Genomic DNA, 25,352 nt, shown 5'->3' with positions numbered 1-25,352 from the left:
CCTAAGGGTGGGCAGATTTGTGGGAGTAACTAAAAAAAACCAGACTCTGGAATCCTTATCAATCACAGATACTGTGGAGACAAAACACTGGCCCAGGTGCCACTCGCTTTGTGCCCTATCCCCATCAGAGCTGGACCTGCTCCTGGACACAGCAGAGCTGGTGCCTGAGTGTCATTCCTGTGTGGTGGAGTCACTCAGCCTCGGCAGATGCTGCAGAAGTGATGCTCACCATCCTCGTCAGTGCGAAGAGTGTTAAGAGCGTTAGAGAATGGGAGGAACCCAAGTGTGATGAGCCCATGTTTTGGCATCTCCAGAGTAAAGTTTCCTTATGGAGATCTGGATCCCAAGCACCAGTAGCAGGCACAGCATAGGGTGAGGAGAGCAGCATCCCTGTCACCTTGTGCCACCCAAAATCCACCTCTCTGTGGACTGATAGAGAAGTGGAAGCTGAGCAACTGGGGTGCTTCAGAGTGAAGGAAGGAAGAGAGGAGGCCCCAGGGCTCACAGTCGAGTCTGTGCGGTCACACAGTTACTGCTCAGGGGCAGCCACAGGACTACAGGCCTCCAGCAGGAGCCTCCAGTAGTGGAGGGACCCGGAAAATCAGCTCAGGGCCTCACAGATACTGATGGCAGAGAGCAGCTAAAGAAGGTGGGCTTTCTGGAAGTTTGTTCCAACTCCTCATGGGCAAGTGAGGCATCCAGGCCTCTTTTATGTAGAAGTGCAGTTTCTCAGACCTTACTTTGAAATTTCTGAATCTATATTTAGCCATAATTTCAAGGTGATGCATGTGCACAGAAATTTGAGAAGCCCCATAGCAGGTGAAAGTCCTGGCAGGGCTAACTAACAGGCAACACATGCTGCCTATCCATGGAAGTGACCGCAGGCTTGTGGCATGGGAGGCCTAGTGACTGTCCCACCACATGGTGAGCTGGGGAGAGTGAAAGGCGAGGAGCTCTCTCTGATGGGGCTGAGTTTGAGGTGTCTGCAGATGTGCAGGGAGGCGAGCCTCTGCTGCTGCCTAGGGCAAAGGTTAGGACTGGAGGCATGGGCTTGGAGCCCTCAGCAGAGGGAGCGTAGAGGCTGAGAGTGGATAGGATCCCCAAAGCAGGTAAGAGAGCGAAGAGGGCAAAGGATGGAAGCTTGGGGGATGCTAATGTGGAAGGAGCAGGCTGGAATGTTGGGGGTGGGGTGGTGGGACTCAGCAGCAGTGATTTCGCCACTCAATGCCATAGGAGGAGTCACAGCTAGGCTGGCAGAAAGGAAGGGTGAGTAGGATCGAGTGGCACAGAGTGATTAGTAGAGAACTGAACGGGGTCCACAGATTTCACAACTATGCCATCAGAAAATGTCACCAACCTAGCACTCTGGGAGGCTGAGGGGGTGGATTGCTTGAGCTCAGGAGACTGAGCTGAGCAAGAACAAGACCCAGTCTCTACTAAAAACAGAAAAATTAGCTGGGAGTAATGGTGCACACATAGTCCCAGCTATGTAGGAGGCTGAGACAAGAGGATCACTTGAGCCCAAGAATTTGAGGTTGCTGTGAGCTGTGACACAATAGTACTCTACTCAGGGCAACAAAGTGAGACTCAGTCTCAAAAACAAAACAAAACAAACCCAAACCAGAAAATATCATCAAAAAAAGCAATCAAAAGTAGAGACAGGCTGGGCAAGGTGGCTCAGGCCTATGATTCCAGCAGTTTTGGAGGCCAAGGTGGGATGATTACTTGAGGCCAGGAATTTGAGACCAACCTGAGAAACAGCAAGACCCCCTCATATCTACCAAAACCAAAACAGTTAGCTGGGTGTGGTGGCACACGCCTCTAGTCCCAGCTACTTGGGAAGCTGAGGAACTAAAATGATGCCACTGCACTATAGTCCGGGCTACAGAGACAGACCCTGCCTCAAAAAAAAAAAAAAAAAATGGAGATAGTGTAAAGAAAAGGTAATGTCTTTTTTAAAAACATAGATCTGAGGCCGGGCATGGTGGCTCACACCTGTAATCCCAGCACTCTGGGAAGCTGAGATGGGTGGATCACCTGAGCTCAGAAGTTCAAGACCAGACTGAGCAAGACTGAGATCCCCCTCTCTACTAAAAATAGAAAAACTAGCTGGGCATTGTGGCAGGTGCCTGTAGTCCTATGTAGGGGGGAGTCTGAGGCAAAAGGATCACTTGAACCCAAGAATTTGAGGTTGCTCTGAGCTATGATGATAGCATTCTACCCACGGTGACAGTGTGAGACTCTGTCTCAAAAAAAACAAAAACATAGTTTTGGAAGTAGCTATTACAAGGACAGTCTGTAACAGGGGTGACAAAGTCCCTCACCACAGAAAAATAAGCAGAGGTGAGAGGGAAGCTGTTGAACTTGGCTTTCTGTATAGCTGTGGACCAAGTAAGGAAGACAAAGAGCTGCGGATTGACCGAGATCCCAGAAATAGCAAATTAAGAAAAACTGGATCACGAAAGTTATGGATAAGGGGGAAAAAGTGCTAAACTGTGACTTAATGATTTTTTTTGTTTTGTTTTTTTTGAGACTGAGTCTCACTCTGTTGCCCTGGGTAGAATGTAATGGCATTGTAATAGCTCACAACAACCTCAAACTCTTGGGCTCAAGAGATCCTAAGCCTCGCAAGTAGCAGGGACTACAGGCACCCGCCACAACACTGGGCTATTTTTAGACATGGGTCTCGCTCTGGCTCAGGCTGGTCTCGAACTCCTGAGTTCAAGCAATCTGCCTACCTCGGCCTCCCAGAATGCTAGCATTACAGGAGTGACCCACTGTGCCTGGCTCAAATATTCACATTTCTTAAAAGCTACTTTATACCCCTTTTAAATCTATTCAATGAACTCTTTTTTTTTTTTTTATTTTTGTAGAGACAGAGTCTTACTTTATTGCCCTCGGTAGAGTGCCGTGGCATCACACAGCTCACAGCAACCTCCAACTCCTGGGCTTAGGCAATTCTCTTGTCTCAGCCTCCCGAGTAGCTGGACTACAGGCGCCTGTCACAACGCCTGGCTATTTTTTTGTTGCAGTTTGGCGGGGGCCAGGTTTGAACCCGCCACCCTCCATATATGGGGCCGGCGCCACTGAAGCACAGGCACCACCCATCAATGAACTCTTAAATACTACCAATTTGATAATTTTCATCAAGTAGTTACAAAAATGTAAGAACAGGGCGGCGCCTGTGGCTCAATCGGTAAGGCCCCGGCCCCATATACCGAGGGTGGCGGGTTCTAAACCCAGCCCCGGCCAAACTGCAACCAAAAAATAGCTGGGCGTTGTGGCAGGTGCCTGTAGTCCCAGCTACTCGGGAGGCTGAGGCAAGAGAATCGCTTAAGCCCAGGAGCTGGATGTTACTGTGAGCTGTGTGAGGCCACGGCACTCTACCGAGGGCCATAAAGTGAAACTCTGTCTCTACAAAAATATATATATATATTAAAAATAAATAAATAAATAAATAAAATGTAAGAACAAATTCTTCCATAACATTAGGAATTTTACATTGTTCATTTTTTCTCCACAGAATTTCATTCTAATGTAATGTTGTTGTATGCTTAGAAAGTCTATCATTGATCATCTGTGATGCTTCTCCACAAAAATACACATACATAACTTGAGCTTTAATTTTTTTCTTATTTTCCTGGAACCCTAGGTCTCTAAATAGTAAGCTCTTTATTCTTCAGGATTAAGTTACCAATACAATTTTCAGTCACATCTAAGAAAAACAACATTACAAATTTTGGTAATTATTAAACAGAAATAAAATGGAAATGCATCTCTTAATGAGGTAGATGGGGCTATTTAAAAAAATGTTAATTTATGTATCCATGGATGAAAATTATATCCTCTAGAATGCAACATAAATTAGAGTCAATTATTTTCCTGTTTTCATTTTGTTGCTGTAAGCACTGAGCAACCTTGCTCATCTACATAAGTAGATGGAAATGAAATCACTTTATTATGGCATTGTCACTTGATTCTTTGAACTCTTTCTGAATATATGCCAAAAATTATTTTAAAACATATATTAGCTGACAATTTGATTAAATCCTCCTTTAATTTCGTTGAAAGCAAAGAACTGGAAACCACTCAGCTTGAAAAAAATTTTTCTTACCCACTCATTAATGTCATTCACTCTTTAAAAATTGATACCGCCCCATGATCGCATTAATGTACACAGCTATGATTTAATAAAAAAATAAAAATTGATACCAACACTTTGTCCTTTCATTTAGCTCCTTGGAGATTTTTTTAATTCCCAAGCAGTAAACTTTACAGTGCAATGTAATATTCAGGATAAATAAAAGGTAAGATTTTACTTTTGTAATAAGGAGAAGTAAGATTATTGTGACAAAGAATTTATATGCAGCTTCAAATGCTGGCCATTCCCAGGCACAGAAGCTCTAGAAAGATTAAATATTAGGGTGAGCATCTGGAAACTCATACTCCTAAAACCACACATGTTGTGTAACCTTTGGCAAATCTTTGTGTCCGTGTGCTGTAGCTGACCAGTGCTATACATGCCATCCCATCCTTTGGAGGAGCCTGACTATGAAAGGAGGAGGAAGAAAAAATGGTAGCAAGAGGGGAAAGACGGTTATTTTTAGGCTGGTACAATGTATTTGTTATCCAGCATTACATAACAAATTATTCACAAAACTTGGCAGCTAAAAGTAACAAATATTTATTACTTTGTATGGTTTCTGAGGGTCAAGATTCTAAGAATAGCTCATCTGGGTACTTTTGACTCAGGGTCTCTCCTGAGGCCTGGTGACCACTTTCCCTTGGGTGGTAATCACAACTTTGTTAATGATATTTGAAACCCAGTCAATTTTATCCTTTGTTGGTTTCTATAGTTACTCTCCTATCATAGTTTATCTTTACAGTAAACTGTGTTCCTTTGTTACGTCTTTAGTGATCAGCAGATTTCTAGATGCCAATCTTCTTCCCTAACCTCTAGTTTACTATCCTACTGGGAAATTAAGAATTGGGATATTAATTATCAGATTCTGAGCAGGACTTTTCTTTGGGGGTGTGGTATAGTATTTCATAGGACATGCCATTTTGTTACACAGAAGAAGACATAAAATTTGAAAGACTCCAACGAAGTGTTGCCATTTAGCGATTCTTAGCAAGCTTTTCATAATAAACAGATAAGAAAAATTAATAATATAGTCAACTATATATTTTCTATAGGAGTCACACTTCAAATTCAAAGATACAAACAGATTGAAACTAAAAGGGTAGGAAAAGATATACCATGTAAATAGCAAACACAAGAAAGTTATAGTGGCTATACTGATATCAGAAAAAAATAAGACTTTAAGGGCAGTGCCTATGGCTCAAAGGAGTAGGGTGCCAGCCCCATATACTGGAGGTGGCGGGTTCACACCCGGCCCCAGCCAAAAACTGCAAAATAATAATAATAATAATATTAAAACTTTAAGACAACAACAAAAAAAAACTGTTACTAGAGATAAAGAGGGACTTTTTTTTTTTTTTTGGCAGTTTTTGGCCAGGGCCAGCTTTGAACCTGCCACCTCCAGCATATGGGGCCAACACCCTACTCCTTTGAGCCACAGGCACTGCCCGATAAAGAGGGACTTTTTTTGTTTTGTTTTGTTTGAGGCAGTGTCTCACTTTGTTGCCCTAGATAGAATGCCCTGGTGTCACATAGCTCACAGCAACCTCAAACTGTTGGGCTCAAGTGATCCTCTTGCCAGAGCCTCCTGAGTAGCTGGGACTACAGACACCCACCACAATACCCAGCTAGTTTTTCTATTTTTAGTAGAGATGGAATATCAATCTTGACCAGGCTAATCTCAAACTCCTGAGCTTAAACCATTCACTCACCTCAGACTCCCAGGGTACTAAGATTATAGGTGTAAACCATCATGCCCAGCCAAGAGGGACATTTTATAATTAATGAAAGAGTCAATCCACCACAAATATATAACAATTATACTGTATACTAGTATGTATATGTACCTAATATCAGAATACTAAAATTTGTGAAACAACAACTGGCATAAATGAAGAGAGAAATAGACAATCTAACAATAATAGCTAGAGACTTCAGCACTCTACTTTCAATAATGAATAGAATAACTAAGCAGAAGATCAACAAGGAAATAGAAGACTTGAATAATACTATTAACCAACTGGACCAAACAGACATTTATAATAGAAGATGCTCCACCAAACAAGAGCAGAATACATTCTTCTCAAGTGTATATGTGATGTTCTCCAGGAATAGACCATATGCTACCCCATAAAACAAACTTCAATATATTTATAAAGATAGTAACAATATAAAACATGTTCTCCAGCCACAATGAAATGCGATTAGAAAACAATAACTCAGACCAGGTATATTGACTTATATCTGTAATTATAGAACTTTGGGAGGCCAAAGTGGGAGGATCGTCTAAGATGAGGAGTTTGAGGTCAGTGTGGGTAAGAGTGAGACCTTGTCTCTATGAAAAACAGAAAAATTATCCAGGTGTGGTGGTGTGCACCTGTAGTCCCAGCTAATCAGAAGGCTGAAGCAGAAAGATTGCTTGAGCCCAGGAGTTTAAGGTTGCAGTGAGCTATGATGATGCCATTACTCTCTAGCCCAGCAACAGAGCAAGACCCTATCTCAAAAAGAAAAAGAAGGAAAAAGGAAGGAAGGAAGGAATTTGAGAAACTCACAAATATGTGGAAATTAAACACACATTCCTAAGTAACCAATGGCTAAAAAAAGAAATTAAAAGGAAAATTGTAAAATACTTTGAGATAAATAAGAATGAAGATAAACATACCAAAATTTGTAGGTTATGGTAAAAGCAGTGCTTACGGGAAAAATTATAGCTACCATTGCCTATATTTAACAAGAAGAAAGATCTCAAGTCAATACCTTAAGACACTGGAAAAAGTAGGATCAAACTAAACAAAAGAAGAAGAAGGAATGAAATAACAAAAGTTAGGTTGGAAATTAGTGAAATAGAGACTAGAAAAACAGTAGAGAAAATAAAAGAAACCAAAACCCAATTCTTTAAAATGATTGACAAAATTGACAAACCTAAAAGAGAAAAGACTCCAAGTACTAACATCAGAAATGGAAAAGGGGACACCACACTATACGCGTTCATAGCATTTCTTTTTAATCTTATTTATTTCTGTAAGCTTGGTAGTAATGAGTTTTGGCACTCTGGGAGGCCCAGGTGGGTGGATCCTTTGAGCTCAAGAGTTTGAGACCACCTTGAGCAAAAGTGAGACCACGTCTCTACCAAAGATAGAAAAAATTAGCTGGGGGTTGTGTCCCAGCTACTTGGGAGGCGGAGGCAGGAGGATCACTGGAGCCCAGGAGTTCTGAGGGTTCTGTGAGATAGGTTGACACCACAGCATTTTAGCCTGGGCAATGGAGTGGGACTCTGTCCAAAAAAAGAAAACATGGGTAAAAGACTTGGACAGGCATTTTTCCAAATAATATTTACAAATGGCTAATAAGTACATCATTGTTCATCAGAAAAATGCAAATAAAGCTACAATGAGATAATCAGCAGCATATGAGGGCACTTGTCACATTACACCTTACCTGGCCTTGAGCAGCATTGTCATATTCTCAAATATTTGCTAACTAGAAAAGTAAAATGGAGTCTTGTTTGTTAGTTCTCTGTTCCTGATGAGTATGAGCAGTTTTTCCAAATGTTTTTGTGTTTACATATACAAAAGTAATTGTTTTGTGAATTGTCTGTGTACATTCATCTATTGAGATCTTACTTTTTCAATTAATTTTCTTTTTATTTTTAAAAATGTTTTCACTGAATCCATTCTTCTGCAGAATAATTCATACAATTTTTAAAAGTAATAATTGTAGGCTGGATGCAGTGGCTCATGCCTGTAATCCCAGCACTCTGGGAGGCTGAGGCAGGTGGATCGCCTGAGCTCATAGATTTGAGACCAGCCTGAGCAAGAGTGAGACCCCCTTCTCTAAAAACAGCAGAGTGTTGAGGCAGGTGCCTATAGTCCCAGCTACTCAGGGGATTGAAGCAAGAGAATCACTTAAGCCCAAGAGGTGGAGGTTGCTGTGAGGTATGACACTACGGCACTCTACCGAGTGACTCTGTCTCCAAAGGAAAAAAAAATTATAAATGTGTAGAGCCCAATCTAACAACCATCCACTGCAAAGACCTTCTTAGGAACTGATTTCCCCATTCTTTCTGTGTCTCAGGACCCAAGATACTCACTATTAACAGTCCAGGAAGGATCTTTCTTGTACAAAGGAGCTTCCCAGGGCTTCTGGAATTACAATGGAGGAGAAAGCTGGGGAGGAACTGGGGCCGGAGAGGTCTGCCCCCAAAGATTTCCACTTTTATCACATGGATCTGTATGACACTGAAAACAGACTACACATCTTCCCTGAAGAAAACATTAGGATGATGAGGGATGGCATCCAAGCTGAAGTGAGCAGTGAGCTGAGAGGGGAAGAGGATGATAAGATTCAAAGAGACCTTCAAGAAGAAGTGGATGAACTTGTCCATTTATACGGACTTGCAGATGATCATGAGTTGAAGGATGAGTTTGTGGATGAAAACTTGTCCAGAGTTGGGGTTCCAGAATATCCTCCTCATATGACGAAGAGGAGAGACCCAGCTAGGGAGCAGAGAGACTGGAGACTCCCTGGAGAGGCAGCAGAGGCTGAGGACCTGGGTTTCAGAGGGTGGGGATCAGCAGGTCAGTGCCAGGACTTGCAGGACGCCTACAGGTACACACACGGCCGAGCCAGCGAGGAGTATGAATGCTACGTCATCCCCGAAGAGGAGGATGAGGAGGAAGCTGCTGATGTCTTCTGCATCACTTGCAAAACTCCAATAAGAGCTTTTCAGAAAACTTTTGATGAACACAAGGAGCATGAAGTGATGCCACTCAGCAAGGCTCTGGAAAGCGCCAAGGTAAGCAGGTCTCTCTGGTTCTTCCCTGTCTTGATATTGCATTTGTATCTCAAGAATATGGGCAGGGAATAAGCTTTAAAAATTGCCTTTAACAAAAGAGAGAGAAAGATTTCCCATTTGGAAAATGGGGCCAAAAAAGAGAAAAAGAAAGAGAGAGAGAGAGAGAAAAGATGTAACTTAACACCTTCTTTGTGATCCTCTGTTGGGTAGGACGAAATTCACAAAAACATGTACAAATTGGAAAAACAGATTATTGAGATGGAAAACTTCGCCAACCACTTGGAGGAAGTTTTCATCACTGTGGAGGTAAGAGCACACTTGAGGACCTCAGCAGACACACATCAGTGGCTAGGTGAAGAAGCTGTTTCCAGTTTGAGTCTGTTTTCTTGAATGTGAGAGGTCTCCGCTGCTCCTCTCCCTCCCCCCACCCCTGACTTCCCACTGAGCTGGGCACACATCTCACAGAGCTGATCTCCTGTTAGCACTCCCTACAGCACCATGAACTCCCAATGTCTCCCCAGTCCTGCTACCTGGTATGTTTCAGAGTAAGTGTTTTATATATGCTTCTTGTGTGAATAAATAAGGAAGAAATTTTCCAATCACAGTCCTCCTTCACTGACTCCTTTTTTTCCTCATCCCCCTTTAACCAGATCACCTCTTGCACACAGTGCAGACCACATGGTCTCAACCCCTTACTCTGACAAAGACAACCTAAAGGTGGCACCATTCAGTGGAAGCCACTCATTTGAGCTCAGGTGGTGAGAAGAGCTGTCTTTTGCGCTGGTTTTTGTTTTGGGTATTTCTGTGTTCAGTGTTTGTATTTTGTTTGTTTGTTTTGAGACAAGAGTCTCACTCGTAGCCCTGGGTAGAGTGGCAGTGGCATCATCACTCACACCAACCTCAAACTCCTGGTCTCCAGCGATCCTCTCATCTTGGCCTCCCAAGTAGCTGGGACTATAGGCACCTGCCACAATGCCCAGCTAATTTTTCTATTTTTCTCACTTTGCTCAGGCTGGTCTCAAACTCCCAAGCTCAGGCAATCCACCCACTTCAGCCTCCCAGAGTGCTAGGATTAGAGGCGTGAGCCACCGCACCTGTCCTGTTTTTATTTTTTTGGTCTCACTGACAATCCCTTGGGCACCACCTCGTGTGCTGGCCATGTCACCAGAGACAGTGAGCTTCCACGTGGTTTCCTTGTCCTTTAAGTGGCTGTTAAGTCTAGGCCTGTGTGGGGAGCTATAATGTTGATTGCATAAAGTCAGGTATAGACTGTCAAACTGCTTTCAGCTGTATAAGATGCAAAATACTCATGTCTGCCAGTTACTGCTACTCAAGCACAGATATACTTTTAGCTGTGCATGGGTCAAAGAAACTAAGTATATGCTTTGTCTTTGTCTAGTTAGAAATTTCCAGACTTTCCTGAGAGATCAATAAGAATTTGGAATTCCAGGGTTAGAAGGAACTTTCCACCCTTTGATGACCTCTTTGCCTCTCCGTCCTGACATGGGAATGAATGTGGGCTCTTGATCCAGAGGCCAAGACTCCTGAGCTAGAAACTACTGCTCTGTGGTTTCTACCAGCTGGTCCTACTGCCCCCTCCTCCCCTCATGCTACACAGAGCAAGACTGGTCTCTCTCTCATAAGCCAGCCTTGATACACAGACAAAAATACCCATTCTGTCTTTGAGAAATGTTCTTTTCCTCAGCTGCTATCTCTTTCTTATAAGACTGATGTTTCCATGCGTGTCACCAGACATGTCACAGTCCCCTGGATGTGCCCTAGTAAGAACATACCACTGCGTACCACTGTGATGCCAGAGCTCAGCCTGACCTTCTAGGTGAGGTGTACCAGAACTGAGGAACTTCTTTCTCTCTTCTCTTCATGTGGGTGCTCTATTGCTGTTTGTGCAGCATTGGACCATAGCAACAGGAGCACCTCAGATGAGCTAAGACCCAGGCCCCTTTCCCAAATGAAACTAGACCTTTTCAGTCCCAGTCTTAAAGGGGAGAAGATCTATTGCATTACCCTCCGGTGGAAGACACAGAGAAGGGGCCAGCCTTTCCACTACCCACATAGGATGGTGGTAGGATGGATAATAACAGCCAAGACAAGACTCCTTACACTGCTCTGCCAGCTTGTTCTCAGGTTAAAGTGTCTTTGTCCTCATGGAGGACTCTGAGCAACACTGGGGAGTCCTCTGTTGCTTTATCCACTCTTCCACCATTCTTAGCAAGTCCTGTGCACACAGACTTGTCATACTCCTTGTCATACTCCTTGAATGATTAGCAAGAGACTATTCTTTGGAAAATCCCCATTTTCTGATGAGGAAGACATCAGTCAGGACCTTCAGAGCTCTCCTGGGCTGACAGTATAAGTAGTGGGCCAGGAGTCGATATGCTCTACTTGACATCTCTCATCTGCTGTGCTCTTGGATTAGCCCTCCCTCCTTCTGCCTTCTTACATTTTCTCATCTACTAGGCAGTGCCACCAGGTCACCATCTTTGTTCCCCTTTGCTTTCATCTTTTCCCCCACTAACATGATGCTAGTTGATGTAATCTTGGAACGTGTAGGATCCAAGCACCAGCCAGTGAAGATAAGCAGCCTGAGATGGTGAGGTGCCAGGAAGGAGTGATCAGTGGGATCTCTTGGGGGAAATGTGTCTACGTTAAAATCCAAGGTCCAGTAGCAGACCTACTCATCACTGATAATCTCCCCAGTCAGTCGTCACAGTGACAGGAGTCAGCTGACACTGGGGGAGGATTGCAAAATGCTGCCCCCAGAGAGACAGCAGTGTTTTCTGTTAAGATCACTCCTGGGGTTCTAGATTGAGGACTCCTGTGTCCCAGTTTCTCCAGCCTCCACCTCATCCTGGTGGAGATGACAAGACAGAGTGGAGGGAGGGAAGTGGCTCTGGATAGGCACATTTCCATGCCCCCATGACTCTAATCAGCACACCACATGCACTGAAAGGGTGACTGAGGTCAGATGTCTTGCAGGAGAATTTTGGAAAACAGGAACAAAATTTTGAGTCCCATTACAATGAGATCTTGGAAACACTTGCTCAAAAATATGAAGAAAAAATACAAGCTCTAGGGGAGAAAAAGAAGGAGAAGCTGGAAACCTTATATGGACAACTGGTCAGCTGTGGAGAAAATCTAGACACCTGTAAAGAGCTGATGGAAACCATAGAGGAGATGTGCCATGAGGAGAAGGTTGATTTCATAAAGGTCAGTATGAAATGGAACCATGGCCTGAACTGACAGGCATGGCTGAGGCAGCCTTCTCTCATGGGGGTGCCCTCTCTCCTCCTAGAGGCATGAGGCATGCCTTTTGTGGTCTGCATCCATTTGATTCCCCTGGATGTGGGTGATGGGGAGGTTGTCACCCCATTTCTCTGCTCATCTGCGATGCGAGTGGCAGGCGGATGCATGCACGCTGACTCTTCCCCCAACCACTGCTTCATTCCTCTGTTCTGATCACCCAGGGATCTGTCCCCTCATCCTGGAGCTGCACAAAAGCCATGCTCTGAGCATATCCTGGCCACTTCAGAGGGCCTCATGGAGCTCTGGGGAGAAAGTTCTGGTCAAGTCTGGAAAGGCACCTTAAGTTCCCCAGTTACCAGTGTAGCAATTAAAAATCTTACTTCATAAACTCAGGCATACTAAAAACAAACAAACAAACAAACAAACTAAAACTAAAACAAAACTCCTTCCTAATTTTCTCAAAAGCAAATGAAACCTGACCCGATCCACTATGTAGTTAGGTATGGAAATTTCAGGCTCCATCAGAGCCAGAGTCCCCTTCCTTCACAAGGTGCCACAGGAGTATAGGGCAGATGTGGTGTCTAGTGTATGGGAGAAAAACTCAAAAAATCATTGCCAAGACCTTCAGCCTCTAAAGCTTCTGGTTGCCAAGGATGGCTGCCAGTGTCCAAGCCCACAGTCATCCCTCCAAGCCTCACCTTCCTGCTGCACTTGGGGGGAGGGACCCACAAATGAAGCTGCAGAGCAATTTGGCAGCACCGTGAGAGCCACCAATGCTCATTCCATGGTGCCACCCTGTCCACCATGTAGGGAAAGGACAGGAATGCTTCTCACCACTATGTCTGATGGTGAAAAGCTGGCTACAATCAGACTGTCCAACAAGAGAGGATCAGTTAAGTGAATGAAGGAGTTTCCATTCATTAACTGTTTGTAATCAACTGTTGCACAAGTTTTCAAATGATGGCCCCAAAAGCCATTTGTTGGGGAAACACAGCACTGTGGTGCGGAGGAAAACTCCCGGGCATAAGTCTGGCTCCCTCAGAGTGTGAGACACAGCTGCTTTTTTTCCTTTTGCCTAATTTCCAAGTTTTCTGATATGTTTATGTTAGTATATAGTTTAAAAAAGTAGTTTACTTTCAAAATTGATTAATATTTTCTCCTTTTTTCTTCCATTTCAGGACGCAGTGGTTATGGCTGACAGGTAATATGTTTGTTCTGATATGTATTTTCTTTTTCTGTTTCTTCCACCTCTAGATATCCAGATAGTCCTGGTTCTGCTTTTTACATGTGTCCAGTTTCATTTTTTTAAAAAAAAATTTTTTTTTGAGACAGAATCTCACTTATTAACCTTTGGTAGAGTGCCACGGTGTCACAGCTGACAGCAACCTCCAAATCCTTGGGCTTAGGCGATTCTCTTGCCTCAGCCTCCCGAGTAGCTGGGACTATAGGCATCCACCACAACGCCCGGCTATTTTTTTGTTGCAGTTTGGCTGGGGCCGGGTTTGAACCACCACCCTCGGTATATGGGGGCGCCCTACCCACTGAACCACAGGTGCCACCCCCAGTTTCACTTTTATGTCTGATCCTCAGAGGAAAATGGCACTGGCTTTGGAATGATATCATGGGGTCACTGGGAGTCTCTAATATTGATCTCAGGGTCTCAGCGCTGTGGTCTGGTGAGGCCGAGCCAGCAAGCCTGTGGTTGGCTTTCTTCCACAAGCCTCTCATTTCCCCAGAAGGAACTGAGATCTGGGGAGCACCCCCTGTGTCCTCTAGCTGTGTCAGAATCCACCCCATGTGGCTGCAGAAGGCATGCACATTTTAGAGTCAGACAGGCAGAAATTCAAATTCTGCTACCCCCATGACCTTGGGCAAGTCTAGCCAGTCTAAGACTCACCTCACCTACAAGCAAGGATAGTTTTGGGGAAATCAAATTAGATAATGTCTATAAAGCACCATAAATATAGAAGCTTAAAGATGTAAGGGTTAAAGGCTGCCGCTGTCACGTACAAACCCCATGACTGTCAGGAAGCAGGTGCCAGGAGACCCAGAGTCCCATGATCAGAAACTTGAGGGCACTTGGCCGAGAGGAAGCCCAGAGAGTTCAAATGCTCTATCCATTTTAGAGTTGGGAGTGACTTGGAAGTGGGAACTTCCAGGGTCTGGGTTTTGTTGTCCACCCACCCTCTGACATGACCCTACGTTTTCTCCTCCTCCTTAAAGGCACAAACCAATCCCACACATCCCCTTTGGTGACCTTGAGGTTAGTCCCACCAAATAGCAGCCAACAGCATGTTCAACTAAAGAAGTGAAAGTCAGCAAAAGGTCTTCTCTGTTCACAACTAGTAACACTGCAGATGTCCCCTGAGAAGAACATCCCTCCATTCTTGTCAGCATGTCTTTTTATACCAACAGACTTGGGAGATTCCTGAAAACAAAGACAGACATGGAAATCTCCACGCAACCTGACTTTGAAGACCAGACCTTGGACTTCTCTGATGTGGAGCAGCTAATGGGCTCCATTAACACTGTTCCAGGTGTGTATCTCACCCATGTGCGTCACGGCAAGCTCAGGTTTCTGGGAGTTGTTTTTTTTTTTTTCTTGTGGTGAGAACAGTTAACATAAGATCTACAACAGTATAGTGTTGCTGAGTATAGGAGCTACCTGGTACAGCACATCTCCAGATCTCACTCACCCCGTGTAACGGAATCTTTATACTCACGGAGCAACAATTCCCTGTTTCCTCCTCTCCTCAGCCCTGGCAACTACCATGCTCTTCTCTGCTTCCCTGAGTTGGCTGTTTTCTTTTCTTTTTCTTGCAGTTTTTGCCCGGGGCTGGGTTTGAACCCACCACCTCCAGAATATGGGGCCAGCGCCCTACTCTGCTGAGCCACAGGTGCCACCCAAGTTGGCTGTTTTCTATAGCCCACACATGTAGAATTGTGCAGTTTTTGTCCTTCTGTGACTGGCATATTCCACTTGGCAGAATGTCCTCTGGGTTCACTCATATCATAAATGGTAGGAATTCTCTTTTTTAAGGCTGAATAATATTCCTATGTATGTGTGTGTATGCATGTATGTGCCATAATTTCTTTATACATTCATCTGCTCATGGAGCTGTAAGTTATTTTCATATACTGGCTGTGGTAAGCAATGCTGCAGTCAACATGGGAGTCAGATATCTCTTTGAGATCTTGATTTCAATTTTTTTGGATACATTCCCAGACATGATGTTACTGGATCATGTGATAGTTCTATCTTTAATTTTTTTTCCTAGAGGTGAGATGTTGTTGGTTTCTCAGGCTGTACTTGAACTCCTGGGCTCAAGTGATCCTCCTACCTCAGCCTCCTGAGTAGCTAGGACTATAGTTATAAGCTACCATGCTTGGATTACCGTTTTTATTTTTAATTTTTTTTGTTCTGTCTTGTAAATAAGGAATTTTTTATTCTAGTAAGATATATGTAACATAAAGTTTACCATTTTAACAATTTTAGGTATATAATATGTAATTCAGTGCCATTAATTATATTTGCATTGTCTGTCATGTAACTGTTACCACTACTTTCAAAATTTTCTAGCTTGGATTATTTTTAATTTAATTTTAATTTTTTAATTTTTTTAAATTTTTTAACTTTTTTTTTTTTTTGAGGAACCACCATACTGTTTCCCATGGTGGCTGTATCATTCTGTATTCACACCAACAGTGTATAAGGGTTCCAGTTCTCTCCATCCTTACCAACACTTGATATCTTTTACTTTATGATAAAAGCAGTACAAAGGAAATTTATAATGATAAAGTGCCTACATTAAAGAAAAGAAAGCATCTCAAACAAACTAGCTTTACATTTCAAGGAACTAGAAAAAGAACAAACTAAAGTCAAGTGTAGGAGAAAGAAGGAAAAAATAAACATTAGAGCAAAAATGAATGAAACAAAATAATCGACAAAACAGTTTTTTTAAAGATAAATAAAATCAAAAACCTTTATCTAGACTAAGAATAAAAGAGAGAACTCAAATAAATAAAATTAGAAATAGGAGGAGAGTTACAACTAATGCCAAAGAAAGATGAAGGATCTTTTTTTTTTTCTTTTCACAAATAGGATACTTTATTTGTCATTATTAAAAGCCTTAATTTTAGACAGATTCTTGGACTGGTGGTTCATATACATCAGCTCATTCAACTTTAGCACCTGTCTCATCCCCAGTAGCTTTTCCAGAACTACGACCTTCACTGTGAAGCTCCATGAGTTTTCTTAGTTCAAACTTGGGCTTCTTCAGCATTTTCACTTTTCTAACAAAGACGTCATGGAGAAGATAAATAGATTGATGTGCCTTTGCTATATCTTTTCCAATGCTGTCTGGCATCAACTCATTGACAACTTCTTTCAAGTCATTCATCTGCCTCTGTCTGGTCATGATTTCCATCATTTTCTTCCGGATTTGGTGAACCTGTTGGTGCAGGGTGTAAGAGGTCTTCCCTATCTGATTGTTGCTTTTTTTAGTAAAACCAACACAGCACAGACAAAGCAAATAACTATGATTTGTCTCAACATTAACATGAGTTTCAATCATAGTGTGCCATTTTTTAACCATAGAACACATTTTGTCATGGGTAAGGTCCATGCTATGGAAGTTAGTCAGGCAGTTTTTGCCCTGAACATCTTCAGTAATCAGCTTGAATTTTCTAAATGAAACTTCATCATTCTGCAGATCAGCAAGACTCAGTTCAAACACATGACCTTTGAGGCCATCAGGTGCAATTTTGGTTCCTTGAGTCCTGATAACTAGTGTTTTTCCAATATTTCTTGTATTGAACATAGCAGGGCCTTCACGTTATGGCAATCTTTCTTAGAAAATGGATCAAGCACTTTCTTCTTGGCTCCCTTTTTGCCATCTTTCGTATGACGCTTGTTCTTGTCAACTGCCATGATGGTGCTCAGTGAGCCAAAAGGCTATAAAGGTGCTCAGTGCCTGTAGCACTGTGGTTACGGCATCAGCAGCATACACTGAAGCTGGCAGGTTCGAACCTGGCATGGGCCAGCTGAACAACAATGACAACTGCAACATAAGATAGCTGGGCGTTGTGGCAGGCACATGTGGTCCCAGCTACTTGGGAGGCTGAGGCAAGAGAATTGCTTAAACCCTAGAGTTTGAGATTGCTGTGAGCTGTGACACCATAGCACTCTACCAAGAGTGACATAGTGAGACTCTGTGTCAAAAAAAAAACCCCAGAAAACAAAAGCTTATAAAAGATTTTAAGAGAGCCTTTGATTTGTGAATATTTACACATGAAAAAATTGGATAATGGATCCGAGCAAGATGGTGGCCGAGTAATAGCTTCCTTGTAACTGGGCACCGTGAGTCTGGGGAGACAAGACTCCAGGCATCTCTGGCTGGTGGGATCTGCCTATAATCATCCCTTTGAGGACACAGGGAGTCAGCGAGAGACTTCTGGACCCCAAGAGGAGGACAAAAGTAGTGGAAAACTGGCAAGTGGTTGCGTGTGTTCATTCTATCTAATCCTGCCAGTAGCTGTAAGTACAGCAGCAGTGAGACTGCAAACTGGAAAGGTCTTACCTGTGAGCTGTTTTGGACTTCACATTCAATGCACTGCCTTGGAAGAGCTTGGGAAAGGGTGTAGAGAACTTTGGGCATTGTCTAGGGCCCCAGACTGAGCTACTGAGCCAGATGGAGCTAATAGTGTTTGGGCCTTGCGGAGCCATTGTGAGAGAACTGCCCGGGCAAGCTCTGCCCTCAGGGTCGCAGAGCAAAGATTTGGCAGGAGCTAGTAATCTAGTGACTGAGCAACCTAAAGTCAGGGACTGAGCCGCCTTACAGCCTTAACCCTCAGGGGCAGAGTGAGACCGGTTTTGGCACACTGGGTAAGTGGATAGCCACCTCAGCAGTGATCCCAGCAACAAGTGCTTTCCTGGGAAAGCTTCTGCTTAGCCAAGTTTAGAAATTTAAAGTGCCTTTTAAGAGGGCTGAAGAGAGATTTAGGGTCTCCACCCTGCGGGGTTTGAGAAATCAGCAGAGGCCTCCAGTTGTATCAGCATTGTGATTAACTAACATCTCATACCCTAGAAGATCACCTGTTGCCCAGACAATATTCAACAAGATACATATACCGCTTTGTTTTTGTTGTTGTTGTTGTTTTGTTTTTTAATTTCAACCTTTTCCCTAAAGATTTTTCTTTGCTTTTTTTCCTTTCTCCATTTTTCTAGTTTAAATACGATTTTCCATTGTTGCCTTGTTCAATAATTACAACTTCATTTTTGCTAGTGTTTCCACCCCTACTATTTGTTTTTTTCCCCAATTTTATCCCATAAAAGTTTTCTGTTTGCTTGTTTTGGTTTGATTTATAGCATTTTTATCTTTCCTCTCTACTTGGTGGAGTTGGGGTACTGTGTCCGATCAGGCTAGCAAAAAGCTTCTGACCTCAAGGGAACCACCCAACCCGGCACCCCCAGAGGTTGGGGTTTTTTAAAGGTTGTGTCAAAGTACCCTACTATACACCTATATTGCTTTGTCTCCCTCTTTCTGTGCCTCTCTTCTCTTTATCAATATTCCCTTTTACCCACCCCCTCTCCTTTCTCTTTTTTCTTTTCTTTCTTTCTTTTTTTTTTTTTTCCTCTTTCTTTTATCCCTTCTTGCTCTTTAACCTTCTCATCCTTCTGGTCCTGTACCAAAAGGACTCATTGAAATCCTAGTCCACAGGCACAGCAACTTAAAGAGCAAGAGGAAGTGAAAGGAAAATTAGGGCAAGGAAACTGATAAAAGAAATAACTCATGAGGAAGAATCAGAAGAAAACTCCAGGCAACATGAAGAACCAGTCCAGAGCAACCCCTCCAAGGGACCATAAGGTAGCTACTGCAGAGGATTCCACCTATAAAGAAATGTTAGGAATGACAGAAAGGGAATTTAGAATACACATGATGAAAACAATGAAGTAAACCGCTGATAAAGTGGAAAATAACCAAAAGGAAATCCAAAATCAGAATCAAATGAGAAATGAATGATATGAAGAATATAGAAAGGATATAGCAGAGCTGAAGGAACTGAAGCCATCAATTAGGGAACTTAAAGATGGAATAGAAAGTATCAGCAACAGGTTAGACCATGCAGAAGAAAGAATATTGGAGGTAGAGGACAAAGTTCCTGAGATAACTCAGATAGTTAAAGAGGCAGAAAAGGAGAGAAAGCAGAACGTTCACTGACAGAATTATGGGACTTTATGAAGCGTTCCAACATACGAGTTATAGGAATCCCAGAATGGGAAGAAGAATGTCCCAGGGGAATGAAAGCCATACTAGAGAATATTATAAATGAAAATTTCCCAAATATCACCAAAGGTTCTGACAAACTCCTTTCAGAAGGATATCGGACCCCAGGTTGCCTCAGCTCTAACTGAGTTTCTCCAAGACACATTGTGATGAACCTGTCCAAAGTCAACACAAAAGAAAAGATTCTTCAAGCTGCCAGGAGTAAGTGCCAGTTGACCTACAGGGGCAAATGCACAGAGTGACTGCAGACTTCTCTAATGAAACTTTCCAAGCAAGAAGACAATGGTAATCTACCTTTAATCTACTTAAACAGAATAATTTCCAGCCCAGAATTATATATCCAGTTAAGCTAAGCTTTAAAATTGATGGAGAAATCAAATCATTTACTGACATAAAAACATTGAGGAAATTCACCACAACAAGACCACCTCTACAGGAAATACATCAACCTGTTCTACACACTGAACATCACAATGGATCAGCAGCAAAGTAAGAACTCAGAAACTAAAGGACAGAACCTAACTTCCACACTGATGCAAAAGATAAAACTAAGCGAGGGACTATGGGCGGCGCCTGTGGCTCAGTGAGTAGGGCACCGGCCCCATATGCCGAGGGTGGCGGGTTCAAACCCGGCCCTGGCCAAAACTGCAACAACAACAAAAAAAAAATAGCCGGGCGTTGTGGCGGGCGCCTGTAGTCCCAGCTACTCGGGAGGCTGAGGCAAGAGAATCGCGTAAGCCCAGGAGTTGGAGGTTGCTGTGAGCTGTGTGAGGCCACGGCACTCTACCGAGGGCCATAAAGTGAGACTCTGTCTCTAAAATAAAAAAAAAAAAAAAAAAAACTAAGCGAGGGACTCTCACAAAATAAGATGAGTAAAACACTACACACTTATCAATTATCTCAATAAATGTTAATGGCTTGAATTCCCACTGAAGAGACACAGATTGGCTGACTGGTTAAAAAACACAAGCCATCAATTTGCTGTCTGCAGGAAACACACCTGGCTTCAAAAGACAAATTAAAACTCTGAGTCAAGGGTTGGAAGGCAATTTTTCAGGCAAATGGAATTTAGAAGAAAAGAGGAGTTGCAGGTGGCCCCTGTGGATCAAAGGGGTAGGGCACTAGCCCTATGTGCCAGAGGTGGCAGGTTCAAACCCAGCCCTGGCCAAAACTGCAAAAAAAAAAAAAAAGAGGAGTTGCAGTCTTATTTTCAGATACATGTGGATTTAAAGCAACTAAAGTCAAAAAAGACAATGATGGTCACTTTATATTGGTCAAGGGAAAAATACAACAAGAAGACGTTTCAATTCTAAATATTTATGCATCCAATTTAAATGCTCCAGATTCTTTTTTTTTTTTTTTCTCTGCTAAAACTTTTCTTTTTTTTTTTTTTTTATTGTTGGGGATTCATTGAGGGTACAATAAGCCAGGTTACACTGATTGCAATTGTTAGGTAAAGTCCCTCTTGCAATCATGTCTTGCCCCCATAAAGTGTGACACACACCAAGGCCCCACCCCCCTCCCTCCTTCCCTCTTTCTGTTCCCCCCCCATAACCATAATTGTCATTAATTGTCCTCATATCAAAATTGAGTACATAGGATTCATGCTTCTCCATTCTTGTGATGCTTTACTAAGAATAATGTCTTCCACGGCCATCCAGGTTAATACGAAGGATGTAAAGTCTCCATTTCTTTTAATGGCTGAATAGTATTCCATGGTATACATATACCACAGCTTGTTAATCCATTCCTGGGCTGGTGGGTATTTACTCTGTTTCCACATTTTGGCAATTGTAAATTGAGCTGCAATAAACAGTCTAGTACAAGTGTCCTTATGATAAAAGGATTTCTTTCCTTCTGGGTAGATGCCCAGTAATGGGATTGCAGGATCCAATGGGAGGTCTAGCTTGAGTGCTTTGAGGTTTCTCCATACTTCCTTCCAGAAAGGTTGTACTAGTTTGCAGTCCCACCCGCAGTGTAAAAGTGTTCCCTTCTCTCCACATCCACGCCAGCATCTGCAGTTTTGAGATTTTGTGATGTGGGCCATTCTCACTGGGGTTAGATGATATCTCAGTGTTGTTTTGATTTGCATTTCTCTAATATACAGAGATGATGAACATTTTTTCATGTGTTTGTTAGCCATTCGTCTGTCGTCTTTAGAGAAAGTTCTATTCATGTCTCTTGCCCATTGATATATGGGATTGTTGGCTTTTTTCATATGGATTAATTTGAGCTCTCTATAGATCCTAGTTATCAAGCTTTTGTCTGATTGAAAATATGCAAATATCCTTTCCCATTGTGTAGGTTGTCTCTTTGCTTTGGTTATTGTCTCCTTAGCTGTACAGAAGCTTTTCAGTTTAATGAAGTCCCATTTGTTTATTGTTGTTGTTGTTGCAATTGCCATGGCAGTCTTCTTCATGAAGTCTTTCCCCAGGCCAATATCTTCCAGTGTTTTTCCTATGCTTTCTTGGAGGATTTTTATTGTTTCATGCCTTAAATTTAAGTCCTTTATCCATCTTGAATCAATTTTTGTGAGTGGAGAAAGGTGTGGGTCCACTTTCAGTCTTTTACATGTAGACATCCAGTTCTCCCAACACCATTTATTGAATAGGGAGTCTTTCCCCCAAGGTATGTTCTTGTTTGGTTTATCAAAGATTAGGTGGTTGTAAGATGTTAGTTTCATTTCTTGGTTTTCAATTCGATTCCAAGTGTCTATGTCTCTGTTTTTGTGCCAGTACCATGCTGTCTTGAGCACTATGGCTTTGTAGTACAGACTAAAATCTGGTTTGCTGATGCCCCCAGCTTTATTTTTGTTACAGAGAACTGCATTAGCTATATGGGGTTTTTTCCGGTTCCATACAAAATGCAGAATCATTTTTTCCAAATCTTGAAAGTACGATGTTGGTATTTTGATAGGAATGGCATTGAATAGGTAGATTGCTTTGGGAAGTATAGACATTTTTTTTTTTTTTTTTTTTATTTGGCCGGGGCTGGGTTTTGAACCCGCCACCTCCGGCATATGGGACCGGAGCCCTACCCACTGAGCCACAGGTGCCGCCCGGGAAGTATAGACATTTTAACAATGTTGATTCTTCCCATCCATGAGCATGGTATGTTCTTCCATTTGTTAATATCCTCTGCTATTTCCTTTCTGAGGATTTCATAGATTTCTTTATAAAGGTCCTTCACCTCCTTCGTTAGGTATACTCCTAGGTATTTCATTTTCTTTGAAACTATGGTGAAGGGAGTTGTGTCCTTAATTAGCTTCTCATCTTGACTGTTATTGGTGTACACAAAGGCGACTGACTTGTGGACATTGATTTTATATCCTGAAACATTACTGTATTTTTTGATGACTTCTAGGAGTCTTGTGGTTGAGTCTTTGGGGTTCTCTAAGTATAAGATCATGTCGTCAGCAAAGAGGGAGAGTTTGACCTCCTCTGCTCCCATTTGGATTCCCTTTATTTCCTTGTCTTGCCTAATTGTATTGGCTACAACTTCCAGCACTACGTTGAATAGTAAAGGTGACAGAGGACAACCTTGTCTGGTTCCAGTTCTAAGAGGAAAAGCTTTCAGTTTTACTCCATTCAGTAAAATATTGGCTGTGGGTTTGTCATAGATAGCTTCAATCAGTTTTAGAAATGTGCCACCTATGCCTATACTCTTCAGTGTTCTAATTAGAAAAGGATGCTGGATTTTATCAAATGCTTTTTCTGCATCTATTGAGAGGATCATGTGGTCTTTATTTTTGCCTCTGTTAATATGGTGGATAACGTTTATAGATTTGCATATGTTAAGCCAGCCTTGCATCCCTGGGATGAAGCCTACTTGATCATAATGAATGACTTTTTTGATGATAAGCTGTATTCTATTGGCTAGGATTTTGTTGAGAATTTTTGCGTCTATATTCATGAGTGAGATTGGTCTGAAATTCTCCTTTTTGTTTGGGTCTTTTCCTGGTTTTGGTATCAGGGTGATGTTTGCTTCATAGAATGTGTTGGGGAAGATTCCTTCTTCCTCAATTTTTTGGAATAATTTCTCCAGTACAGGAATAAGCTCTTCCTTGAAGGTTTGATAGAATTCTGGAGTGAAGCCATCTGGACCAGGGCATGTTTTGGTTGGAAGATTTTTTATTGTTTCTTTGATCTCAGTGCTTGAAATTGGTCTGTTCAGGAGCTCTATTTCTTTTACTTTTCTATTCCTCGTTAGTCTGGCCAATGGTTTATCTATTTTATTTATTTTTTCAAAAAATCAACTCCTTGTTTCATTAATTTTCTGAATGATTCTTTTGTTTCAATTTCATTGATCTCTGATTTGATTTTGGATATTTCTTTTCTTCTACTGAGTTTAGGCTTAGATTGTTCTTCTTTTTCCAATTCCATAAGATCTCTTGTTAGATTGTTGATGTGCTCTCTTTCTGTTTTTCGAACGTAGGCATCTAAAGCGATGAATTTTCCTCTCAAAACTGCTTTTGCAGTATCCCACAGGTTTTGGTAGCTTGTGTCTTCATTATTGTTATGCTCAAGGAAGTTAATGATTTCCTGTTTTATTTCTTCCTGCACCCATCTGTTACTGAACAGAAGATTGTTTAATTTCCATGCCTTTGGGTGGGGTTGAGCATTTTTGTTAGAGTTGAGTTCCACCTTTAGTGCCTTATGGTCTGAGAAGATACAAGGTAAAATTTCAATTCTTTTGATTCTGTTGATATTTGTTTTGTGTCCCAGGATATGATCAATTTTGCAGAATGTTCCATGGGGTGATGAGAAGAATGTATATTCTTTATCTTTGGGATGGAGTGTTCTATATGCGTCTATCAAGCACAGTTGTTCTAGGGTCTCATTTAAGTCTCTTATATCCTTGTTTAATCTCTGTTTAGAGGATCTGTCCAGCTCTGTAAGAGGAGTGTTAAGGTCCCCTGTTATTATGGTATTATCAGATATCATATTGCTCAGACTGAGTAAGGTCTGTTTCAAGAATCTGGGAGCATTTAATTTGGGTGCATAGATATTTAGAATTGAAATGTCTTCTTGTTGTATTTTTCCCTTGACCAATATAAAGTGACCATCTTTGTCTTTTTTGACTTTAGTTGCTTTAAATCCACATGTATCTGAAAATAAGATTGCAACTCCTCTTTTCTTCTGAATTCCATTTGCCTGAAAAATTGTCTTCCAACCCTTGACTCGGAGCTTTAATTTGTCTTTTGAAGCCAGGTGTGTTTCTGTTTAAGTAGATTAAAGGTAGATGACCATTGTCTTCTTGCTCGGAAAGTTTCATAGGAGAAGTCTGCGGTCAATCTGATGGATTTGCCCCGTAGGTCAACTGGCGCTTACTCCTGGCAACTTGCAGAATCTTTTCTTTTGTCTTGACTTTGGACAGGTTCATCACAATGTGTCTTGGAGAAGCTCGGTTAGAGTTGAGGGGACCTGGGGTCCGATATCCCTCTGAAAGCAGTGTGTCAGAATCTTTGGTGATATTTGGGAAATTTTCTTTTATAATATTCTCTAGTATGGCTTCCATTCCTCTGGGGCATTCTTCTTCCCCTTCTGGAATTCCTATAACTCATATGTTGGAACGCTTCATAAAGTCCCATAATTCTGACAGTGAACGTTCTGCTTTCTCTCTCTTCTTTTCTGCCTCTTTTACTATCTGAGTTATCTCAAAAACTTTGTCTTCTACCTCTGAAATTCTTTCTTCTGCATGGTCTAACCTGTTGCTGATACTTTCCATTGCATCTTTAAGTTCCCTGATTGACTGTTTCATTTCCTTTAGCTCTGCTATATCCTTTTTATATTCTTCATATCGTTCATCTCTTATTTGATTCTGTTTTTGAATTTCCTTTTGGTTAATTTCCACTTTATTAGCAGTT

At 42.0% G+C, this 25,352-nt stretch overlaps 2 protein-coding genes and 1 pseudogene across 5 annotated transcripts in view; 2 read left to right on the top strand and 1 right to left on the bottom strand.

Moving 5' to 3' along the window:
- The window catches only part of FSD2 (fibronectin type III and SPRY domain containing 2), a 60,690-nt gene that overhangs the window by 3,987 nt on the left and 31,351 nt on the right, over nucleotides 1-25,352 (top strand). For 3 of the 4 annotated variants that reach the window (XM_053596203.1, XM_053596201.1, XM_053596200.1), the window contains exons 2-6: nucleotides 8,216-8,936; nucleotides 9,147-9,242; nucleotides 11,934-12,164; nucleotides 13,379-13,401; nucleotides 14,616-14,737. In XM_053596203.1, the coding sequence (XP_053452178.1) occupies nucleotides 8,295-8,936; nucleotides 9,147-9,242; nucleotides 11,934-12,164; nucleotides 13,379-13,401; nucleotides 14,616-14,737 (1,114 nt within the window). In that variant the 5' untranslated portion in view covers nucleotides 8,216-8,294. Of the gene's footprint in view, nucleotides 1-627; nucleotides 650-8,215; nucleotides 8,937-9,146; nucleotides 9,243-11,933; nucleotides 12,165-13,378; nucleotides 13,402-14,615; nucleotides 14,738-25,352 lie in introns of those variants that run through there. The other variant, XM_053596202.1, reaches the window with a different exon arrangement.
- LOC128589246 (annexin A1-like) overlaps nucleotides 1-25,352 on the top strand; it is a 104,079-nt gene that overhangs the window by 58,800 nt on the left and 19,927 nt on the right. The window lies entirely within an intron of this gene.
- On the bottom strand, nucleotides 16,348-17,130 carry LOC128589248 (40S ribosomal protein S3a-like; annotated as a pseudogene).

This window comes from Nycticebus coucang, chromosome 6 (genome assembly GCF_027406575.1).
Source record: "Nycticebus coucang isolate mNycCou1 chromosome 6, mNycCou1.pri, whole genome shotgun sequence".
In the NCBI taxonomy this organism is placed as follows: Eukaryota; Metazoa; Chordata; class Mammalia; order Primates; family Lorisidae; genus Nycticebus; species Nycticebus coucang.
Note: the sequence above shows the minus strand (reverse complement) of the source record. Positions and strands in the feature narration are given on the sequence as shown.